This window comes from Centruroides vittatus, unplaced genomic scaffold, assembly GCF_030686945.1.
Source record: "Centruroides vittatus isolate TY-2023 unplaced genomic scaffold, ASM3068694v2 contig_18, whole genome shotgun sequence".
Taxonomy (NCBI): Eukaryota; Metazoa; Arthropoda; class Arachnida; order Scorpiones; family Buthidae; genus Centruroides; species Centruroides vittatus.
Genome location: NW_027121101.1, coordinates 227,954 through 249,743, shown reverse-complemented (window position 1 = coordinate 249,743; position 21,790 = coordinate 227,954). Strand labels below are relative to the sequence as shown.

The 21,790-nt window shown below is 28.8% G+C and overlaps 1 protein-coding gene across 1 annotated transcript in view; it reads right to left on the bottom strand.

Annotated features, from left to right (window-relative positions):
• Positions 1-2,906: 2,906 nt before the first annotated feature.
• LOC136969532 (dihydrolipoyllysine-residue succinyltransferase component of 2-oxoglutarate dehydrogenase complex, mitochondrial-like) overlaps positions 2,907-21,790 on the bottom strand; it is a 31,777-nt gene continuing 12,893 nt past the window's right edge. Inside the window, exons 3-14 of the mRNA XM_067263724.1 lie at positions 18,266-18,305; positions 15,329-15,399; positions 15,154-15,228; positions 13,543-13,598; positions 11,422-11,530; positions 9,408-9,679; positions 6,246-6,343; positions 5,973-6,103; positions 5,834-5,901; positions 3,459-3,542; positions 3,222-3,389; positions 2,907-3,153 (exon numbers count right to left, since the gene is read on the bottom strand). Coding sequence (XP_067119825.1) covers positions 3,019-3,153; positions 3,222-3,389; positions 3,459-3,542; positions 5,834-5,901; positions 5,973-6,103; positions 6,246-6,343; positions 9,408-9,679; positions 11,422-11,530; positions 13,543-13,598; positions 15,154-15,228; positions 15,329-15,399; positions 18,266-18,305 — 1,307 coding nt within the window. The 3' untranslated portion in view covers positions 2,907-3,018. The remainder of the gene's footprint in view (positions 3,154-3,221; positions 3,390-3,458; positions 3,543-5,833; positions 5,902-5,972; positions 6,104-6,245; positions 6,344-9,407; positions 9,680-11,421; positions 11,531-13,542; positions 13,599-15,153; positions 15,229-15,328; positions 15,400-18,265; positions 18,306-21,790) is intronic.

Below are 21,790 nucleotides of genomic sequence, written 5' to 3'. Positions count from 1 at the left end.
ACTCCATTTGGGTACTGTAATGCTCTCCATTCACTACCCGCCACTCTGGCAACTACTCAAAATTCCGCTAAATGCACGGAAACTTTCTTGGGAAATCTAGTCTCGTACAACCCGCTTTTTGAGTGTCTGGATTATGCAGGTTCACCCATTTCCAGAAACAATTATATGTAGAATTCTGGAGTTATTGGTAGATGGAAATGTGTCGTCATACTTGAGCCTCGGCGAGTTTAAGCAGATCTCATTTGGAGATGTTTACGGGCATACGACATTCTTTTAAGTGACAGTGGATTGTAAATTTTGACATACTGACAGTATGCCTATTCTTGGTATGTCAAAGTCCTAAAATGTTGGTCTCCCTGAACATGGTTTAACACTAGTTAAATTATAATATGGCTAAAGCATCGGAATCAACTTGTTGCAATAAAGTGATCAACAGCTTATTGCCCTTCTACTAATACCTTTTGCATTGTCTCCAAATAATAGTCTTAATGTTATATGAGATTCACATGTGACAATATTTCAATTATAGGAGTATATGATCTTCATCTTGGTTCGTTATTTTAGGCACAATTCAATTCTTGGGAGTGATCTATGTGTACAGGGACAACCCATGTTCAGGTAAATTAGTTATGTAGTAGAATTTATGAGATTTTGAACTTTAATATCTTGGACACTATGTCTGGTGTAAAAACCAGACTAAGTCAACAGAAAAACATTTGTATGTTTTTTTATTTTTAATTGTTATCCTTAAAAATAAAAACGAGATGTGGCATACATCAAAATGTCGTCGTCATTTTTTACAAATTGTATTCATTGTGGATTACATCAGTGAATATGAAAATTGGATTTGTTAGTACCAGACAAAACTAAAAATCCATCTATGGTGTTTAGCCTACAATGTGTTGGAATGCATTCTAAGGATTAATATAATGCGTAATACAGTCAAATCACATTAATATATTAACGATTTTCAGGGTCAAGATTATTAATCCTTAACTCTGTAAATTACACAATCAATCAAAATCTCTAAATTATATTTTGAATTAATTTAATTAAATTTAATTTTAATAAATCATTATTTAGTAGTTTTTTGTAAATAATCTTCAAGTCAAACAAATGGCAAATATACTTACTGCTCTACACTTAAAAACGGAGACAGTATTAGTAGTTAAACAAAACCATAATTTTTTTCTGTCGACTGTTTTAAAAAGTAGAAAATATTTTTGATTAGTTGTAAGAAAATTTATTTATTACAATGAACTAAATATATTATGAGTTTTTATCAAAAATTTGTTTTTATTTTGCAAAAACCTATACGTGATGGGATGTTACGGAAGTCATTTTTAGAATCTCCAATCTTTAAAACATATAATTCAGCATGAATATCCCTGCAGAGGTGTGTAATATGTAATTTTTGTCTGGTGAAAACAAATTCCCTCGACATAAAAAAATAAATTGCGTCAATTTCACTTAATTATTACTATTTTCTCTAGTAGAATGTTCATTTCTATGGCAACTGTTCATACAAATTCTTTTTTTTTTTTCCATAAGTATTAAAATTTAACAGATTTCTAAAGCAGTTTTTAAAAAAAGAAATGGATAATGGAATGGCAAAGCCCTGTGTAGCTCTACAGATAGGATACATGGATATTTCTGTATCTCCCTGTAAGTTGTTAATTTTTTTATACATGCAGTGAAATAAAGCTGCAGTAATTCCTTTGTTTTTCTAACATTTCCTCTGTTGAATTTTAAGAATTTTTAAACACTTTAGATCTATTATTAATTACTACATAATTTTCTAAGTCACTAATAGATTAGTTTGTTTTTTTTCCATTGATTTCAAAACAAAAAGGGAGTTTAAAACAATGAAAAAAAAATCAGCCATCTGTTAATCTGTATATCTGACAAATTTATCAAGTGGTCCAGCTACATTTGTCCAACACCTTGTTGTGTTGTATCTCACTTGACAGAAGTAGCAAAAATTAAATTACTTAACATTAATACACTGCAAACCAAAAGATGAGAGAACCATTATAATAAAGATGTTTGATTTGATAAAAAAATTTGGTTCTTGATTTAATCTTAATAATAAAAATTTCTTGCCGGGCTTTTCCGCATTGGCACTTAAACACTGTAGCTATCAATTTTACATATAATATTAAAGAATCTTATTTTCTGTTTATTATCAAAATACAGTAGAGCATCGATTATCCGACTTAATTGGGGACTGGGGTTGGTCGGATAACCGAAAAGTATGAAAAAATCAATTGCTATGTATTAGGCCTGGTTTAAATACTAGCCTCCCTTTCATGGTCGAGCCAGTGCTGCCAGCTAAAACATGCAAAAATTTAACAAAAATAATATTAAAGTAGCCAAGACATAACCAAATATTGTAGCACCACATCATTAGCGGACATTTGAATTTGCCGGCAAGTCGGATAATCGATGCTCTACTGTAATACATTTAAATGGAAGTGATTTGGATGTGAATCTTTATACATATTTTTAGTTATAAGTATAAAGTAATTGCTGAATTTCATTATACTGTGTGCTTACAAAATGACTTATGAAACAGGTACTTAAATTCTAGTCGTCTTCTTATTTTATAATACATCACTCTAGGAAATAAAGAATTATTTCTATTAAATCATTTTAATTCTGAATGAGTATTTCTATCAAAGAACAAAGGAACAAGTTTGAAATGTAATTTTTAGTATTCCTTTAGAAGTGTCAAAATTTAATAATAAAATTTATTAAGATCTTGTCTTTTATTTAAATAATGTATTAATTGATAAAAGCTAAAATATTTCATTTCAGGCAAGATTTGTTATATTAAACAACAGCGTTCCTGAATGTTTCAGAATATGAAAACAATTGTCTTGTTTACAATCGTTCTTGGAGACAAATTCAAATAAGAGTACTTATTTGCTATTTAATCATGACATTCCTTATTAAATAAAGTCATTTGCCATTTACCACTAATACATACTATTGCAATTGCTTCCAATACTTCCGAAATTAAATATCTAACAGAAGCATTCTCGGGTCTTCGACCGTAGCCTTGATCTTCCGTAAAAATAGAACCGCTTCTCTACCGTCTATCAAACGGTGATCGTAAGTAAGAGCGACGTACATCATTGGACGGATTTCCACCTGTGCAATAGGTTGTAATTTTATTTTGAGAGTCGGCAATAACGAAGATTTTACTACGAGGTACTCACCTTTCCATTTATGGCAACCGGGCGATCGACGACGGCATGCATTCCAAGAATAGCAGACTGAGGAGGATTGATGATTGGAGTGCCAAACACCGAGCCAAAAACACCTCCGTTACTTATGGTAAAGGTCCCTCCATCCATGTCTTCGATGGCAAGATTACCGAGTCTTGCCTAAAAAAAGTTGCTCAATGAAATTTATCATTTATTATATTAATATCGTGCAGAATTATTGGCTAATACCTTTTCTCCAAGTGCATTAATTGCTTTTTCAATATCAGCATAATTCATGTTTCCTACATTCCTTATTACTGGTACTACCAATCCCTAAAAGGAAAGCAGATCCAATTTTTACAAATAAATTAGAAATTTAATTGTTTTCTCTAATTTTGTTAAAAAATGAGGCATGGTCAATAAATAACTTTAAAAGTGTTAATAAATAATAATTATTGACAATTTTTTGAAACATGTTGCTACTGTCAACTTGTTCTTATCATCTTTGATTTGTGTGATTAATTACACAACCAAAGGTTGTGTAATTAATCACCAATGCACTGCATTGCACACTTCATCATGTGTGTTGAAATAGTTCCACCTAAAGCCTTCTTGAGAAGGTCAAACAAATAATAATCACCTGACCTTACTTCCTGTTAATATGGAGGATGGGGCAATATTTCCATATTCAACTCTTCTGTAGTAGTAACTGTCAAATTCACAGTATGAAGGCAAGTGCTGCTAAGGAACACATTTTGACAACGATCTGTCTCTTTTTTGCAGGATTACTGGCTTTAATTTATCATGCAGTAATTAACTGTTATGTTTTGCTAGGCACAGTACTTCATTCCATCATGTAATCTAAAAAGATATGTTGACTTTATTTTGGGATAGAAAAGGTAACTTTGTGCACAAAAATTTTTGGTTCCCAAATGATGACGGACTTGCACTCTGACTCAAATTGGCAATAATGTCTAGTACATATACAATGCCTTTCGTGAATCTGGGCCTATCAACTTATGATGAACATTCGTTGTAATATGACAAAATTTGGTAAACAAAACTTGTCATAACCAAAATCATCATAAATAGGCATCTTTATATACAATGTAGTTTAATTGAGGAACTGAAACATTGGAAAGGCATATACGTCATGTTTAGCATACTATTCTATTTATAACAATTCTCTTAGTCATGTTAAAATTATAATCAATTAAACCAACTTCACTGCCTGTAACTGGTGTGCTTCTTCTCCAATGAAAGCAGAGGACTTTGGTTCGAAAATGTTTGCAATGTTCTGGAAAGATTTTCCAAGCCAACGGTTAATTTCGACTGGAAATTCAAATTCGAATAGAGAATTCCATAGCGCCTGAAGAAGAACCACATTAGGTTCAAAAACGTTTGCAAAGTCCTCTGCTTTCATTAGAGAAGCAGCACACCGGTTAGAGGCAGTGAAGTTGGTTTAATTTATCTACTCTGGTATTAAAATATTTCTTTCTAATTATAATCAATTGTACAGAAATTTCATTAGCCTGTTTTCTTTTGGAACACTTTTGTAATCTTTCATTTACATCAAATTTCATCTATGCTTCTACATACATTAATTTGCAAAGATGTGAATAGTGTTAATAATCTCCAACAATTACCTTTTCTGCAAGAAGTAATAGTTGGATCTATCCTCTCTTCTATTATTATATTTTCTTTCTTTTTCGACTATCTATTATTGTCTGTATTTCAGAAGAAGTAAAATTATGGGTTTTTTTTCTCTCTTCCATATTATCGCCAAAACTCATGTCGGAGACAACTTGCATTATTTGAAAGTTCCCAAGCTACATTGCTAGTGGACAAAATAGTATACTGTACTCTCAAAATCAGATCACCGATATTTTGTTGTAAATAGTAAATTGGGTTATGACGTCATAAATTTGTTGTATCTAACAACACTTTTGTGAATCCGGGCCATAAAACTAGAAAAAAAGCATTTCTTGTAGGTACCTCTTCAGAAGAGTTGTGCAATCATCAACTTGCTACACCACCCATCTGCAGAGACTTTTGATATTTCACAACATTCTGAAATTCAGGAAAGAAATGGACATCAGTTGTGGATCACCCTGTTATGCATCAGTCTTCATTTGTCACATCATCAGTCAGATGGCCAAGATTCCTCTGCTATTCTTGAATTTGTTGTTTTGAAAGACAGCTTATTCCATATTTTAAGCCCATTCTGTGATGAATTTCTATTGGCCCATCTCTTCACTCACTGAAAAACATATCACACTCATCTCCTCCCTAATACAAACTTGAAAAAATGCTGACATTACTTATGCTAATACTGACAATACCATGTTGTACTTGATTATTCCAAGTACAAATTCTTAATGTTTGTAGTTTCTGATATTATTCATTGAAGTTTATGTAGCTTTTAAGGTTACTTATTGTTCATACCACATATAAATAATTAGACTTGCACTTCAGTACCAGAATAAATTTTGCTGCCTAGAATTATTGAATGATTCAAATAATTTACAAACTATAAAATTTTTGATTAGTAACAATTCTAGTCAGTAAAACTGATTCTGACAGCGCTGAACTTATCTTCAATAACTTCAATATACATAATATACCTTTGGTGTAGCTACAGCAACACTGATATCAATGTAATCTCTATGAACAATTTCCAAATTGTCAATCACTGTAAAAATAGTTATTTAGAAGAATAATTTTAATACTGAACAAATTATTACTACTCATCAATAAATTTACCTGCATTAACAATTGGTTGATCTTTCAGAGCGTAGGCAGATGCCTTTACAAAAGCAGACATAAATCCTAATTTAATGCCGTGTTTTTTCAGAAAAGCATCCTTGTGAAGTTTTCGCATTTCTATTATATTACTAGTTGTGAGAAATAATTAATAAACTAAAATAAAATTATTTGATTTCAATTGAAATTAAAAATACAATTTGAAGTATTCATTAACGTTTTCTATAATTAGAAAAAACAATTTATAAATTTGAAAATTAAGTAATAGCATACCTCATATCTATTTCATTAAAAGTAGTTAACATTGCATAAATATTTTGAGCTTCTTTAAGACGTTGGGCAATACGTTGTCTCATTCTGTTCATTTTAACCTAAATTGGAAAATTTCATTAAGAGAGATATTTTTCAAAAGAAGTTTTCACTAGATTACCAGCAAATCATAAATAAATTAATTTAATTGACAAACAAAATGTAACTTATACAATCTTGATAAAATTTAATCCGTTTATGATCATATTTATTACTAAACTTCAAAGAAGAATTAATCATCCAACATTCCAATGTTTATTATTAAATATTTCACAGGTATCTATATTCCAGTATGCATCAAACAGTACATCGGGGAACTGTAACGTACTGAAATGTGTTTTGATAGTCATCGACGAGTTCGTCACTGCAGTGACTGATGCACATTGCACTTGTCGGGCTGTGGTAAAACAAGCTCTTATGAAGCAATATGGATGCCTCCATGGTTATATTATTAACATCATTTTTACTACTTATCTGTATTAACCAAAGATATTTTGACAAAAAAAGTGAAAATGCCAATATAGAAATGTGCTAATATGCAATCTTGTAAGGTTATACTATTGTCCATTAAAAACTTATTAAATCTGATGCATACAGGAATGTACCCAAGTTTTTATTCTTCACTAATTCATTCAAACATAAAATGTAGAAACATTATATTAAAAAAAAAAATGCTAGATTTGATTAGTAATATTGATAAACTTATGTGATATGTTATATATTCCCTACCTATACCAATACTATATTACAATTTCCATTACATTTTCTCAGAGTTTTTTGCTATTTTTCATTTCTATGATTTGCAAAGTTGTAAAGAATATAATCTATTGGTTTGCTATCCCTCAGTTTATTTGAATATTTCTGATGTTGAAAAACTTGTCTTTAATTACAGTAGGTGATCGGTTAACAAACATAATCCGTTCCAAGACTTTGTTCGCTATCCGATTATTGATTTACCATAGGTTTTTATGGGAATTTGATTAATTTGTTCTGGAGACCCCCAAAAATAAAAAAATATATACTTTCTTACTACATTTATTTATATGTAATAATAAAATACATATATACACAGTCTTGCATTTTCATTAATCATGTTTTTTTGTTTGTGGGGGTTTAAAAATCTGTGTAACGTCGATTGCTTTTCTCTCTTCTTCAGGATTTTCAGAAGTAATTAATAGCATTGTAATTGTACAGATCCCCAAGCCTATTAACTTCAACCTGGTTTGTATGCCATTTTAAGATCGTTGATCTGACATCCCCACTTCTTCAAAAGATCTTTAATTAATAGCAGATATCGGCATTAATCCTCTTTCTCAGAAGAAAACATATCTCGCCGAGTTTCTTGGCGTTCTTCTGTCATCAGATCCGTTTTCAGGTTCCATTATGAGCTCTTCAATGTTCTTTGTTTCTCAGATGTGATTTTTGTTACTCCTTTAGCTGCTTGAGTCTTCTTGATTATACTGTATCTTTCTTAGATAAGATTGAACTGTGCCCTACTGTAATTTGTTCAAGCCATACTGGCCAGCAACATCAGACATCATCTGCCCACTCTCTACCTTTGCTATTATACTTTCACCTTTCGAAAATAAAAACCCACGCAAAACTTAACGAGTGCCCGCCCGACAGTCTCAGCGAATACTATAAAAGAATTGTTTCTGTCAGAAAAATAAAAGGCTGGAATTACAAGGGAGTATTTCAAAGTTTGAGGAATACTATCTGATCAGTATATATCGGATTGAGCGTCAGTCGATGTCTCCCGCACTCCGAAAAGTTTCGAATTGTTACCTGAAGACAAGGGAAAATCAATCGGTATTTGCTATTTCCGTTGCTTCTTTTTTATGTTTGTTCAGTGAAGTATTTGTTATCCAATTTGTTCATTAACAGATCACTCCCTGTATTTGTTTTAGAGAAATTGTTAGCAAATTTTTCTGAATTATTCACAAGATAATTCAACATATAAATGGACAGTTTTGATTATATTAGTTCTTTGCTGTAATAGTCATTAGCATTTTCTTGTAAGCATTTTATTCAGGATGTTTTAAAACAAGATTTGTAATATGTAACTTCTCACTATTCCACATTAATTTAATAAAGCTATAGATATAATATAATAAAACTATCATTAAATATTTTGTCAAAATTTTTGGCAATATCAAATATAGTTCAAACAATTAATTTCATCTTCTAATCAACTTTCTAATGACATTCATTCGTTTTACAGATGAATGAAAGTCATTTTATATTCTAACTAAAAAAAAATATGTTAACAAAGTTTTATAAAAAGTCATCATGAAAACAACTATTTTACATATGTAATGAAAAGAAATAATTAAAACTTTTAAATGATTAAATATCAAAATCTGATATTTACAAATTTACAATTCACCTATTAATGCAAAAGTGTATATATTATTTTTACACTTTGTTGATAAAAGCAATTTAAAGATTAAATCTTTTAGCTAAAAATAACAAGTAATTTCATTATTGATAACAGATCATTAATATATCTAGTTTAATAATCAGCTGTTTAATGACATAAATTAGGCAAATATTTTAAAATTACACTTCATGAGTTCTTAGAATGTAACCTTTCTTCAAATATGTTGGAAAATAAATTAGTTTTTAAAATAAAATATAGAAATTAATAAAATGTACAAGTAATCCTTGATGTATATGATTAAATGGTTCTGCAAATATATCAAAGTTAACAGGAAATAAATTAATTTCTGAGTTAGTTCATTAAGAATTTGTCTGGAATTGTAATTTTTACATTTATATTTGTTTGGACAGAGTAAAAGCATGGAAAATGAAAAACACCAAAAAATTATTAAAGACTTCAAGGTACAGTTCAAAGATGGACAAAAGAATAAAATAAAACAAATTATATTCAATGTTTGATGTTATTTTCTAATGTGGGTTTAGACTAATCAAAAACCACATACAATGAGGGTTAGCTATATTTATATTTATTGTAACAATCTAAACTTTATTATTATTATTGCTTTATTTGTGTAATAGTTCATCTAATAACCGATGTCCTACAAGTTTGTATTGTTTGGGAAAAGGGAAATCAGAATTCTTTTACTTTTACAGCTTTTAGCAACATAATTAAAATATTTTACTCACCCTCTGTTCAGACCTAGAATCAGTAATTTTACTAGGATCTGCTACAGCAGGTTTAACAGTTGAAGTTGGAACAGAAACCATTGGGGTAACTGGCACAGATGGTGGAGGTGGAGGTACAGAAGGTATTGGTCCATCTGATGGAGTTGGTTTCACAGCAGGGGGAGATTCTGCTGACACTGGTGAAGGTGGTGGTGGTGATGGGATGCTTTCAGGAGGTTGTTCTTTAGGAGGGGCTGCAGCTGCTTCTTTAGGCTTTGCTACTGTAGCATCTCCTAATTAATTAAACAGAAGATGAGTAAAAATAAATTATAAATTCTTCTTCTTTCTTTAAAATTTTACAAAAAATATTTATATAAAATCTATAATTTTCAACAATGATAAAAATAAACAAAAGCAGAATTCTTTCACATTCTTACAACAGATAAAACACAATAAAATAATTTCATATTTATTTTGTGAAATTATCCTCTACAGTGGAAATGAAAATACTAAGTAAATATCAAATTATTTGTGTATTCTATTGATGAAAATGAACATAATCATAACAATGACTTAATCTATCTGTAAGTAATAATATTTTAATAAAGCTGAGCTATACAGAATTAAAAAAATTTGCACATGTAAAAATATTCCTATAGATAAAAAACAATCATCATAGAAAGAATTACAGGAAAATATTAAAGTGAAAATGCCAAATTAATAAAAATTCTAGACAAAAGAACATATTTATTAATATAAAAATATAACACTATTCTTTTTAAATTTAAAAATTAATAACACATTTTCTTAAAGTATTTAAAATTCTAGCTTTAGATTCAATTGTAATTAAAGATATGATTTTTCATAAATTTTATTAACGTTCAGCTGAAAAAGGGTCTATATAAATATTCACTGTCATTTTGGAACTAGTATATAAGGTTTCTGAAATTAAAAATTTACTTTCCTCTACATAATTTTAATTTAGTAAAAAATATATGCAATATCTTACTGTATTTGCTAAAAGCAACATCTGATAGATTCATTAATCAATAGAATAAATGTATTTTTGTAGCTATGATTAAATTGAATGAATATTTATGATAAAACAGTACTTACGTTGTGAAAATTAAACATAAAAATGCACGTTTAATGGTTCAGTGAAAATATTTATGTCAAAGTAACTTTATGTTTTGCTTCTAATTCTACTTATCAATCAAGAAAATTTGTCTGGTTGTTTAGCTGTTTATATCATACAATGAATTACTACTTCCAAATAGGATTGTTTATATTCTGATCATATAAAAATTTATAAATAAAAATTAATTTCAAAAATAGTTTATATTATATTATTGTCTTATGTTAAAAAAAAAAACTTGTATAAATATAATTTTAAGCCATTTTAAAAAAATATTAAGACACAATCTTAATAAAAATTGTAAAGTTTTATTGCATGAAGAGTTGACTTTGATTCATTTAATCTTTCTAAGTGAGTAAAAGTTTTTGTATCTATTATAATGAATAAAGTGTAAAAAACAAAATCTATTTCATAAAACATGCTATCATAATCAATCTTAAAACTAAACAAATTCTCATATCACCAAGTCTCTTGCATTATTATTATAACACAAGACTGTTAGATTGAAACAGAATATTCTAAAATAAAATATTTATGTTTTATCGGATATCCATTTTAATTCTGTATTATGAAATATAATAATCTATTAAAATAATTTAACTAGAAATTATTAAGAAATTATATCTTGAAAACAACTTTTTAATTTGCAAATGTTAAAAGTATCATTTCAATAAAATTTCTTATAGTTTGATATCAATTTTGTCATTTCCTTTGGTTTGCAATACATACTTAAAGTTCTAGAATACAGCTGATAATGTTCTTAACATTATTAGGCGTAATCATTTTGTAAATAATTTCTAACAAATTATAGAGAACATTAGATTATTGAATGATTTGAAAACCAACAACAATTGATTTTATGGTATTAAACAAAAAATATGAATTTTAGAACAGACTAACCAGATACACGTAATTTAAATAAATCCATTCCTGGTTGTACAGTAGCTCCATCTTCTACCAATAGTTCTTCTATAACTCCAGCTGCTGGAGCGTGAACTGGTACCGATGTCTAGAAATCATAATTTCAGTTATAAAAATATATAATGTCATAATTCAATTTGGTAATAAAATAATTAAAATTTATTTTCATACTTTTGTTCTTAGTATATTTAAATAAATCATTTAATCTGACAAGATAAGATGGTCATCACTGATTATGAATGGGAAACAAAGTTCTGAATTTCAAATTATCTGTAGAAAACAGATAATTTAAAGACAGAAAATTTTGACAGTTCTCAAATTAATTTGTAATATTCTTAAATAAAAATTATAATTTATTAATATGATTAAAACTAAAGAAAAAGAATCAAAAATATTTACAGTATAATTTTAAAACAATTTTCTCTTTACTTAAACAGTAAACTAAATTTAAAAACTAATTGTTGAATTCATACAAGGAAATTATTTAAAATAATTTTGTATATTATGAGAATTTTTAAACAAATTGATAATTATTTTCAAACATTCTTTACATAAGCCTTTTAAGTATATCAAATACATTCTTATAAGCTTAATTAAATTTCATAACATATTAAAAATATATTTTTGTTATTTACAGGGATGTAGCCACACAGAAACAAGGTGCAACATTTTCCACATTAACACTTTTCCCATCCTTCACTTTCTGCCAACTCCCACTGGTCCCCCACTTAAGATTAAAATATAAATAAACAGTGTATATATATGTTACTGCTAAAGCTTGAAAGCCGTTAATGTGTACATTACCTAGCTAATCTGCAGATTAACTAGGTTGATCCATTAATGTGCAGAAGCAAGAGTTTTCCACATTTTACCTAGGTAATCTGCACATTAACGGCTTTCGTATTGTTAAAGTTCAAAAGTTTGTTTCTCTCATTTCCTTTCCCTACTACTTCTTGAAGAAGACAGAGCAAAAACTGATGCACGCTCAATTTTAACTGTGGTTCTTAGTAAAACAGAGGATGGCTTTTATAAACTTGGTACTAAAACGGGTATTTTAAAATAATTGTATGCAAAATCTGAATTCAGTGTTTGTAAAGAGAGATTTTTAACGAAAGATGATGTCCCTGCTGTAGAAATATCTTCACATCAAGCAGCAATAAAACAATACCTTGGTACTGGGCAGGGTATCAGAAAATGTGACTGCAAATCTAAATGTACTGTACCACAAATAGGTGTGCTTGTCGCAGAAACCAATTTGCTATGTAACTCAGTGTCACCAATCTTTAGATTGCACTAATAAGTAAGCACAATTTTATCACATGTTTTGCAAATTCATTTCCCTAATTGTAATAATATTTTAAACCATTTGATTTTTTGTATTACAGTTTTTTAATTGATTGATGATTGATTCTATCAACTAATTTGTTGATTGTTTGATTGTATTAACTTGATTCTTTAGATATCGAAAATTAAATAAATAACATTATGTTAATTTAAGCATACAGAAACATTGCTGTTGTTCCAGCAAAGATCTTATTTTCATTTTACCGAGTGTCTAGTAGGTAATGTGCTGATTATCTAGATTATCTGCACATTACCTAGGTAATTTGAGAAATGGAACAATTTTTGAAACTTTAACGGAGCACCCTAGTTAATCTGAAGATTAGCTAGGTAATGTACACATTAACGGCTTTCGAGCTTTAGCGGTAACATATACATATATACACTGTATATATATATATAAAGAAGAATAAAATTTAATACTTGTTCTTGTTCAGCTTTTTTTTTTATTAGCATTGTCATGTGTACCCCTGGTTTGAATAAGAGGCTGCATATGACGTGCAAGGAATTGCAATACCAACTTGGCAGCTTCTTGCACAATAATGTGTTGCTAGTGATCATAAGCTGATGTGTTTTTACCCACCTATGCTAAGTCTATGCAAGTCATGCAAGTGATTCACACACAAATTTCTGGCTACATTCCTACATTTAATATACATTTTTGACCTTATCTGACAAATATAATTAAACACAGAATTAAAATATTTAAAAATTGTCAAATATTTTGTTACATTTTAAACAAACTGATTTTTAGCATACCTTATCTGTCTCCACTTCACAAACAATTTCATCTTCTGCTACTGTATCTCCCACAGCTGTTAAAAATTTTTGATTTAGTCATAATATTAAATAAGCAGTTCTTTCAAAGTAATTTTATTTAAAATAATTTTTGTACATTCACTTATACATACCGTAATTTTTTAAAAGATACAATTTTGACTTGACAATTTAATTATGCTTAATTTTCAGATAAAAATTAATTAGACAATTCACTGTTTAAAAAACACTGAATTTAACAAGAAGTTGAGCAACAACATCAAAAATTTTCTACATAAATTACAAAAGTAATAAAATAATGTAATTAAATTTATTGAACATGCGAGACTAGAGCTGAGAAAATAATTTTAACAGATTTTGTTAAAGTTATTTATTAAATATAATTCATTCATTTTACTTGTTTTTGTAAAAATGTACAAAGTTATAAAAAGGAACTTCCTGTTCAATTGGAAAAAGATAACACAGTTCCTTCAAAAGTGATAGGACGTGAGAAATCCAATGCTAAACTATCTGCAAAACCACCCGACTTCCGTCAAATGTTGGAAAAGTGAAGGGCTTATTTTAACTTATCTGATTGGAAGAGATTTCTAATAAATAGGGACAGATCACCCTAAACATTAGCTTAGCTCAACTCAGGTCAGTTCAGTCCAGTCAACTTAACAGAAATGGTTCATCTTAAAGTTATAGAGGTCTACAGATGAAAAGAACTGATCAGCATCGAAGGTAATATGCATTGTAAACTCTCTCTCTCTCTGAGAAATGTAAAGGTTAGATTAATGAGTTGATTATTCAAGTTCCCTTTTATAAGAAAAGATTTATATGTTAGAATTGTAATATCTAACTATTTTATATCACTTCAATTTTGTTTTCCATTTTTAATTGTGTGTATATATATATATATATATATATACATACACACAATTAAATATATATATATGTGTGTATATATATATATATATTATCATATCGTATTAATAAATATTTAGTTAATCAATTTATTCAAATGACTGTCATTTGCCTAACTCCATCGTCTTACCCACAATAGAAACAGTCCCTCCTAAAATTGTGGTTAGTTATAAATTTTCATTTGCATCCTAGTTCATGTAATCAACTAAGTGGTGTCAGGAATCCTGATTTTGAGAGATTTTACTGATCTTTAAGGATATAAATAGTCACTGCAAACGTGTGGCGGGATTGACTAGAGCTACAGAAGTTCACAAACATCTTTAATAAAATATTTGTACTGACTGATAATTTAAATACTTAAAATAATAATTTGATTTATTTTTCAAATTCAGAGTATGTCATGCATAATGAATAGATTGTACTTAAAAAAATTAAGATCAAATCTATATTATGCTATCAAGTGATAAGAAACTCAGTTTATATTTTTATTCAAATTAACTATGAATTTATTCTTTGCTTTACCAGTTTTAAGCAAATTTTTGTTATGCAAAACCTTTAAATAAGACAAATGACATGCATTTGCTATGAATAACTTAAGGTATTTTCTATTATATAATTTTTTTATTATATTTTTATATCAAATATCTTTCTAGGCATACAATTAACTAAATATATGTATGTTTATACCTTTTTCCCATCTGATATCTCCTTCACTTAATGATTCAGCCAACTGGGGACATTTTACAACTCTAAGTTCGTTTCCTTTAAGTATAAAAACACACAAAATGTTTAATAGTAATTAAATATAACTAAAGATTTTAATAACTAATTGTTAGATTTAAGTAATTAGAAAGATTCTTACTTGTAATTTGTGATGTGTGAAAATTTTGTGCAAAAGCTGGAGTTGATAGATTTTGACATTTCTGAGAAAGCCTAAATAAATTTTTAAACTATTAAATAGATATTAATTAAATTAAGGAAATAAAGGGCAAACAGTCCAAAAATAATTTTAATTATGAAATACTTAATTGGTTAAAAAATACTTAATCGGGGAAAAAAAGCAAAAACAAGATTTAGGTAAATTGAGGTTTTAAAGTATTAAATTTAGTATTGAAATGAACTTCAATAACTTAGAGTAAGCTGGCAGTATACAGGGTATCATAATTAAAAAAGGCAGTGTTCAACGCTCTCTGTAGAAAGTGCTGGACAAATTTCAACCATATGCGCTGAATATGCAAATTTTGATTTTTGAGAAAAATTCTGCTTCAAAAATTGGCTGCTAGGACAAAATTCAGTGTTGCTGTCCCTAATGTGCATATTATGTACATTTTCTAACAAATTTTGGGTTTAAAAGAAACCACAAAATGTTCATATTTCATCAACAGGTAAAGTCATGGTGCATCCTCCACACATTTTGACCAACTTGGTGAAGCACAAATTTGTGACTAACTAACAATGTTCAGTAGTTTTAGCTACTTGACAACTTATTACAAACAATTAACTGAATATTTTAGTTTATTACAACTTCAATTTTATTATTTTTATACTTTCAAATATAAATTTTCATTTCAAGTTTCCACTATTGCCTTATTCCATGTCAAAAGAAATTGTTCATTGAAGTTGAAAACAAACTCTTAAACATAAAAGTCTTATGTACAAGATGTTTCAAACTTACTTGAACAAACTTCGGGATGCCGCTTACATGGAGAAAAAGTCCAATGAACAGGGTCCAGAAATGAATGGTTTATGAGAAAACAAAACTTGAGAATACACAACCTTTCATTAGCATTATGACAGTTATTACTAGATAAACCTATAATAAATGTTAAAATGTCCTCCATATGGGTGCATACATTCATCCACCTAATCATGGGCTGTCACCAATCCACTGAGCTCAAGACTGACCACAAATGATTTTGAAAGCATCAAAATATATTGCTCCAGAATTGTTACATCATCAACTGGAGCAGAATGATCAAATAATTTTAGATGTCCCCACAATAAAAATCCACCATATTAAAGTCAAACAAATATGAATGCCATGCAATAGGACTCACTGCCAATCTATCAATGTGAATGGAAGGTATCCAGTATGTGGCGAGCATGGCAGCTAAAATATGGCAGAACTTTACTGTACACAAACAACACAATTGCTAGAATTGCCAGCAACATATCCTCCATAAGTAGTGGCAAGATATTTGAGAGGAAATCGGTATAGATGTCTCCATTCAGGTGGTTTGGAAAGATGCTACCATTTTAATACATTGATTTGTTTGTAAGCTGTTCATTTTCAAACCTGTACTCGTAAGATCGTTTTGACTTATTTTCATAAGAGGAAGCATTCTGAGTTTGTTCAAGTAATTTTGAAACACCCTGTATATATAAACTCATTACAGAAAAAAATGTTAAAATATAGAATATAAAACTGTGTGTAATTATAAATTAAAAGAAGCAATCTTTCTACCTGCTTTAGTACAAATTACTGTTAATTTAATACTTTAATTATATCATTACATAAACTAATTTGACAAGAAATATAAAGTTATGGTTTTACTTTTATGTATGCAAGAATATTGAAGTGTCTACTTAAATATTAAATACATTTTCCATAAATTGAATATCAATTTAAGTTTAATTGATAACTTCTTTACATTCATATAAAAAAAGGTTTTCCTAAAAGAATATTTTTGTTACATTTTTATATTTTATATATGTATATGCACTTTTAATAATAATTAAATACAGTCAAACCTTGGTTTTCGAATGTAATTCATTCCTAAAAGAAGTTCTAAAACCAAAATGAATTTTCCCATAAGAAACAATATAAAATAAATTAATCCATTCCTCATCCCAAAATCTGTTAAATATAATGTTGAATGGCAATTATATACTACAGGTACTCCTCACTTTACGACCTATCTGCTTAACGACCACTCGCACTTACGACCAATCGAGTTTCGATCTGCAATTTGGGGAATCCCCTTTCTCAGCTTGAGTGTCGGTCAGTGGCGGATGGTGACATGCGCACTAAGCATACTATAATAGTCCTATAGTACTATAATAGGCTGATAGCATACTATAATAGTCTTTTTACGAATAAATTTGAAGTTTGTTGCATAATTTGTATAATTTTACAATGATCCTATATTCCCAGCGCAAGCTCCTTGCTTATTGACCAATTCGCTTAACGACATAGTCGTTGGAATGAAACTCAGTCGTAAAGTTAGGAGTACCTGTAATGAAAAACAACAATAAAATTAAATTTAATAATAAATTTTTGTTATTTAATTTAACTTTAAACATGAATTCTTAGATGCCATGTTTATATTATATTAATGTCAATTAAGGCAGTATATATTAATTAACTTGATTTAAATTCAACTATGGCGTGCACCGAAAAACAGTAGTAGTATCTTTCCCACACACATTGAAATATAATTTAAATAGCAACGTCATCAACGATTCATGTCATGACAGCTAATGTTGCAAGGTGATCTTGGTGGCACTAACTTCTGAATTGGTAATCCTGACATTGGTTGGGCCATTGACTTTCTTTAACATAGGAAGTATAGAGAGTTGACTATCTTTGTCTCTCTTGCTGAGTAGCTTGTTTGGTAACCAAGTTATTGTATGCCAACCAGTACAATTACAAGTTGAAAATTCTGTTCTTGAACCAATTTGTTCAAAACCTGAGATTTGATTGTATATGCATGTTTATAAAATATAAATTTATTGTTTATTTTCATATCTTACCAGCAATAAAATAAATCAATAAAGCTATAGAGAAATTATTTAGTACCTTATGTTCCTTTTCCTACTTGATAAATATGACACGCATTCTGTAAATAAAAGAAATGAATATAATTGAAATAATTTTTATTAAGGTTTCTCAAAAATATTGTCAAATATTTAACATTCCACTGTTTCTATCCTAAATTCTATATATTATGTACAAAAATTTATAAGCATAAGTATTAAAATTTTTTATAGGCATAATGGCATATGAATCCTAATTTTATTAATAAAAACATACTTATAACAATATAATAAAATCATGAATTTATTACTATTTTTAAATAATTCTTTTAATAACACTGAATTTTGATTTTTATATTAAGGAATTATATCTTTATTTTTTATGAATATTTATTATATTTGCAAAATACAAAATAAAAACAAACTATTAAGTTAAAAGCAAACTTATTAAGAATTAGAAATTAATATAAAAAGAATTATTCATCTGTTTTGTTTTATTTTGTTGTGAAACCACAGAAAAATTTTAATAGACTCATTCGTAAAAGTTTAAAATAATATATATTAAATAAAACATTTATTTGCTGATGTGTATCTTTACTTTTCCAGCTGTTACAGAATATAACATAGGAAAAGTATGGTGATAGATCAATTTTGAATGCCCCAGTTTTGCATTTCTTCAAATTTTGACACTCCAGAAGCCCAAAAATGTAAAAAAATCCCCTTACAAAATTGTATAGAAAGTGTAATAAATTAAACATAATGTTTATTGATCTCAAATATACATTTGACACCGTTGATCACAAAATATTGACTAAATTATGAATGTGGAATTTCATGAAAATTCTTAAAAATTTTGGTCAATTTCACCATGTCCTGAGAAATACATTGTATGTTAAACGCAGATGATATCCTGCTGTTTGTTGACTCTCAGGCTGGTCATCAGTCACCACTTAATTGGTTAAAAAGTTTCTGTACTAAGAACTTAAATTATAAAAATTAAAAATAAGACAAAAATTTTAATTTTTCAAAAAGGAACAAAAGACAAAAGAATTGAGAAATTTTGGTTAGGCAGAGATAAGTTGTAAATGGTTCAACATTTAAATATTTAGGAAGTAATTTTTTGTTATCAGGTCTATTTTCAGGCCATGTCAATCAAACTATTATTGAAGTGAATAAATGCATTTCCTGATTATTTTCTGTTTTTTCTAGATTAAGACTTAAATCTGTCAAGGTTCACTTTAAATTATTTGATTTGCTGATTTTATCTAAGTTAATGCACTTGTTTTTCAATTTAGGGATGGTCAGAAAATATACAAATAATTGAAGCTGTTCAACTTTGTTTTTGTAGAATGTCGTTAAAATTAAACCTGTTTCAGAGCCTTTGATCAGAATGGAATTTGGGTATCACCCATTGCAACTTAAAATAATTTATCTTTCAATCTAATTTTGGCACCATAATGTTAAATTGCCAGAGACTAACATGAGGAGACAAATCTATAATAGATTAGCAGCAGTGGATGAGGCAGCAAAAAAGAATTTAGTAGCCGGAACAGACAGAAAATTATATGGTCAAAGCAGGTTATTATAAATAAATTTAATTAAGAAGAAAATTCTTGATCAAACATTTTATTCAAATGAGATCCTCTAAACTCTTCAATTTATTATATTTGTTTAAGGAAAAGAAATCTCTATGAATTTGTTTGTTATTGACATTTGCAGGGATACTTTTTCTCTAACTTAAATTACTATGCTAAGGCTGTGATTTCTCAACTTAGGTTGAATAAATATAGATTAGTAATTAGAAATCATTTGAATGATGTTAATTAAAGATGCCCATTGTCTACCTATGCACCCAGTTGTTAAGTAAAAAAGAAAAAATCATTTTATTAGAATTCAGAAAAATAATTTATGTACTTTTTGTAATGAGAAATTTGAATTTTTAGTCAAACATTTTATAAAAGACTGCCATAGATTAAAGGCTTTAAGGCATGAATTATTTATTCATTATGATTACTATGAAAAAACTTATTCGTGTGTATCCCAGTAGTGGCAATATCATGATATTTTGAGGTGAAATAAATTATTATGTTATGTCGAGACTAAAGGGTAATTTTGACAGATAACCTTTTTAAAAAGCTCCTCATAGTTTACTTTCGTCAGCATATACTTATGACATTTTTAAGGTATATACTTTATTTGTAATTAGACCAAGACATTTACTTTGACAGTATTAAGTAATTCCATGGCATGTATAGTAATATCATGGTATGCAGGTGGTAATATTATGACTAAATACAATTTCTACTTGTGATTACAACTTTATTTGTACATTATTTAAACATGGACTTTTTATAAAAGTGCACATTATCAACTGTGTTCACAATTGGAAATCACTTCCCTTATCACATTCTCCTTATCTGAGAACACTTCCAAAGAACATTCACATCATCTACAAATGAACAGAGGACAGAGGAGAATCTCCAATCTGCACACAAAGTTCATGGTACTACTGATAACAAGATCCACACTGAATCCAAGCAGCACCATTTCTTAGGGCTCTGTCTTTTGAGTATGGACTGAAACAGTCTCCATACACAATGTCACTTGAACCTCCACTGAATGTTAAAGGCTTCACTATTGGATCTGCACTACTTGATTTCTTAGGTCTTCTATGATGTTCAATTATTTTAGGGAGTGAGATGAGTAATTTATCTTGTGGATCACAAGTTTGAGTAATTTATCTTGTGGATCACAAGTTTGAGTAATTCTAGTGGATTTAAGCTTTTGCTGGGAAAGAATGTTGTTAACATTTGATTTTGTTGGAATCTGTAGCTTTCTTGTTGAACTACAAAAAATAAGAACAGTTTTTGCATCATTAATGGAATAGAGGCAGGATGAGCTAGAGCTACATGAGATTGCTTCTTGACAGAAAGGGTAGATTCTTATTGTCTCTGGCTTGAATACAATGCACTAAGCAGAATTAATCAGAGTGTAGAAGTAAATGCAAGTTGGAGAACTTGTTGAATTGTCTCTTTTGAATTGATCTAGTTCAGCAGCCCATGTGTTCTTCAATAACTTGCAGACACTTACATCACGACATTGAATGATATGACTGCAATGACTTGAGAAGGTCAGAAGATAGATTTGGTTTTGATGCTAACATGAGATGCATGTGAATTCATCAAAAGTAAAACTGGTCTTGATGGAAGAATGTTTTTCTTAAAATAATGCATCCATTCTAGAAAAATCTGAGTGTTAATCCAGTCATTTTTAGATAACTGTATCATGATACTAGAAAAATTTTGACCTAATCCATCAACTAATCTTACTACTTTAAAAATGATCAAAGGGGGAACTGCAGATCAGCAGTACAACAACTTAGAACAGTTTGTGTGACATCCTCTCTGCAAATGTATACTGTAGACTATCTTTTTACAACTCAATGTTACTATTTTTAACAGTTTCACTACAAGTGTCATTCCACTTTCATCATAATTAAAAATCTGTTGGGGCTTAGTACAAATATTCAGTTTATTCATTGTCATCTCTAATTTGTCAAAGAAATCCT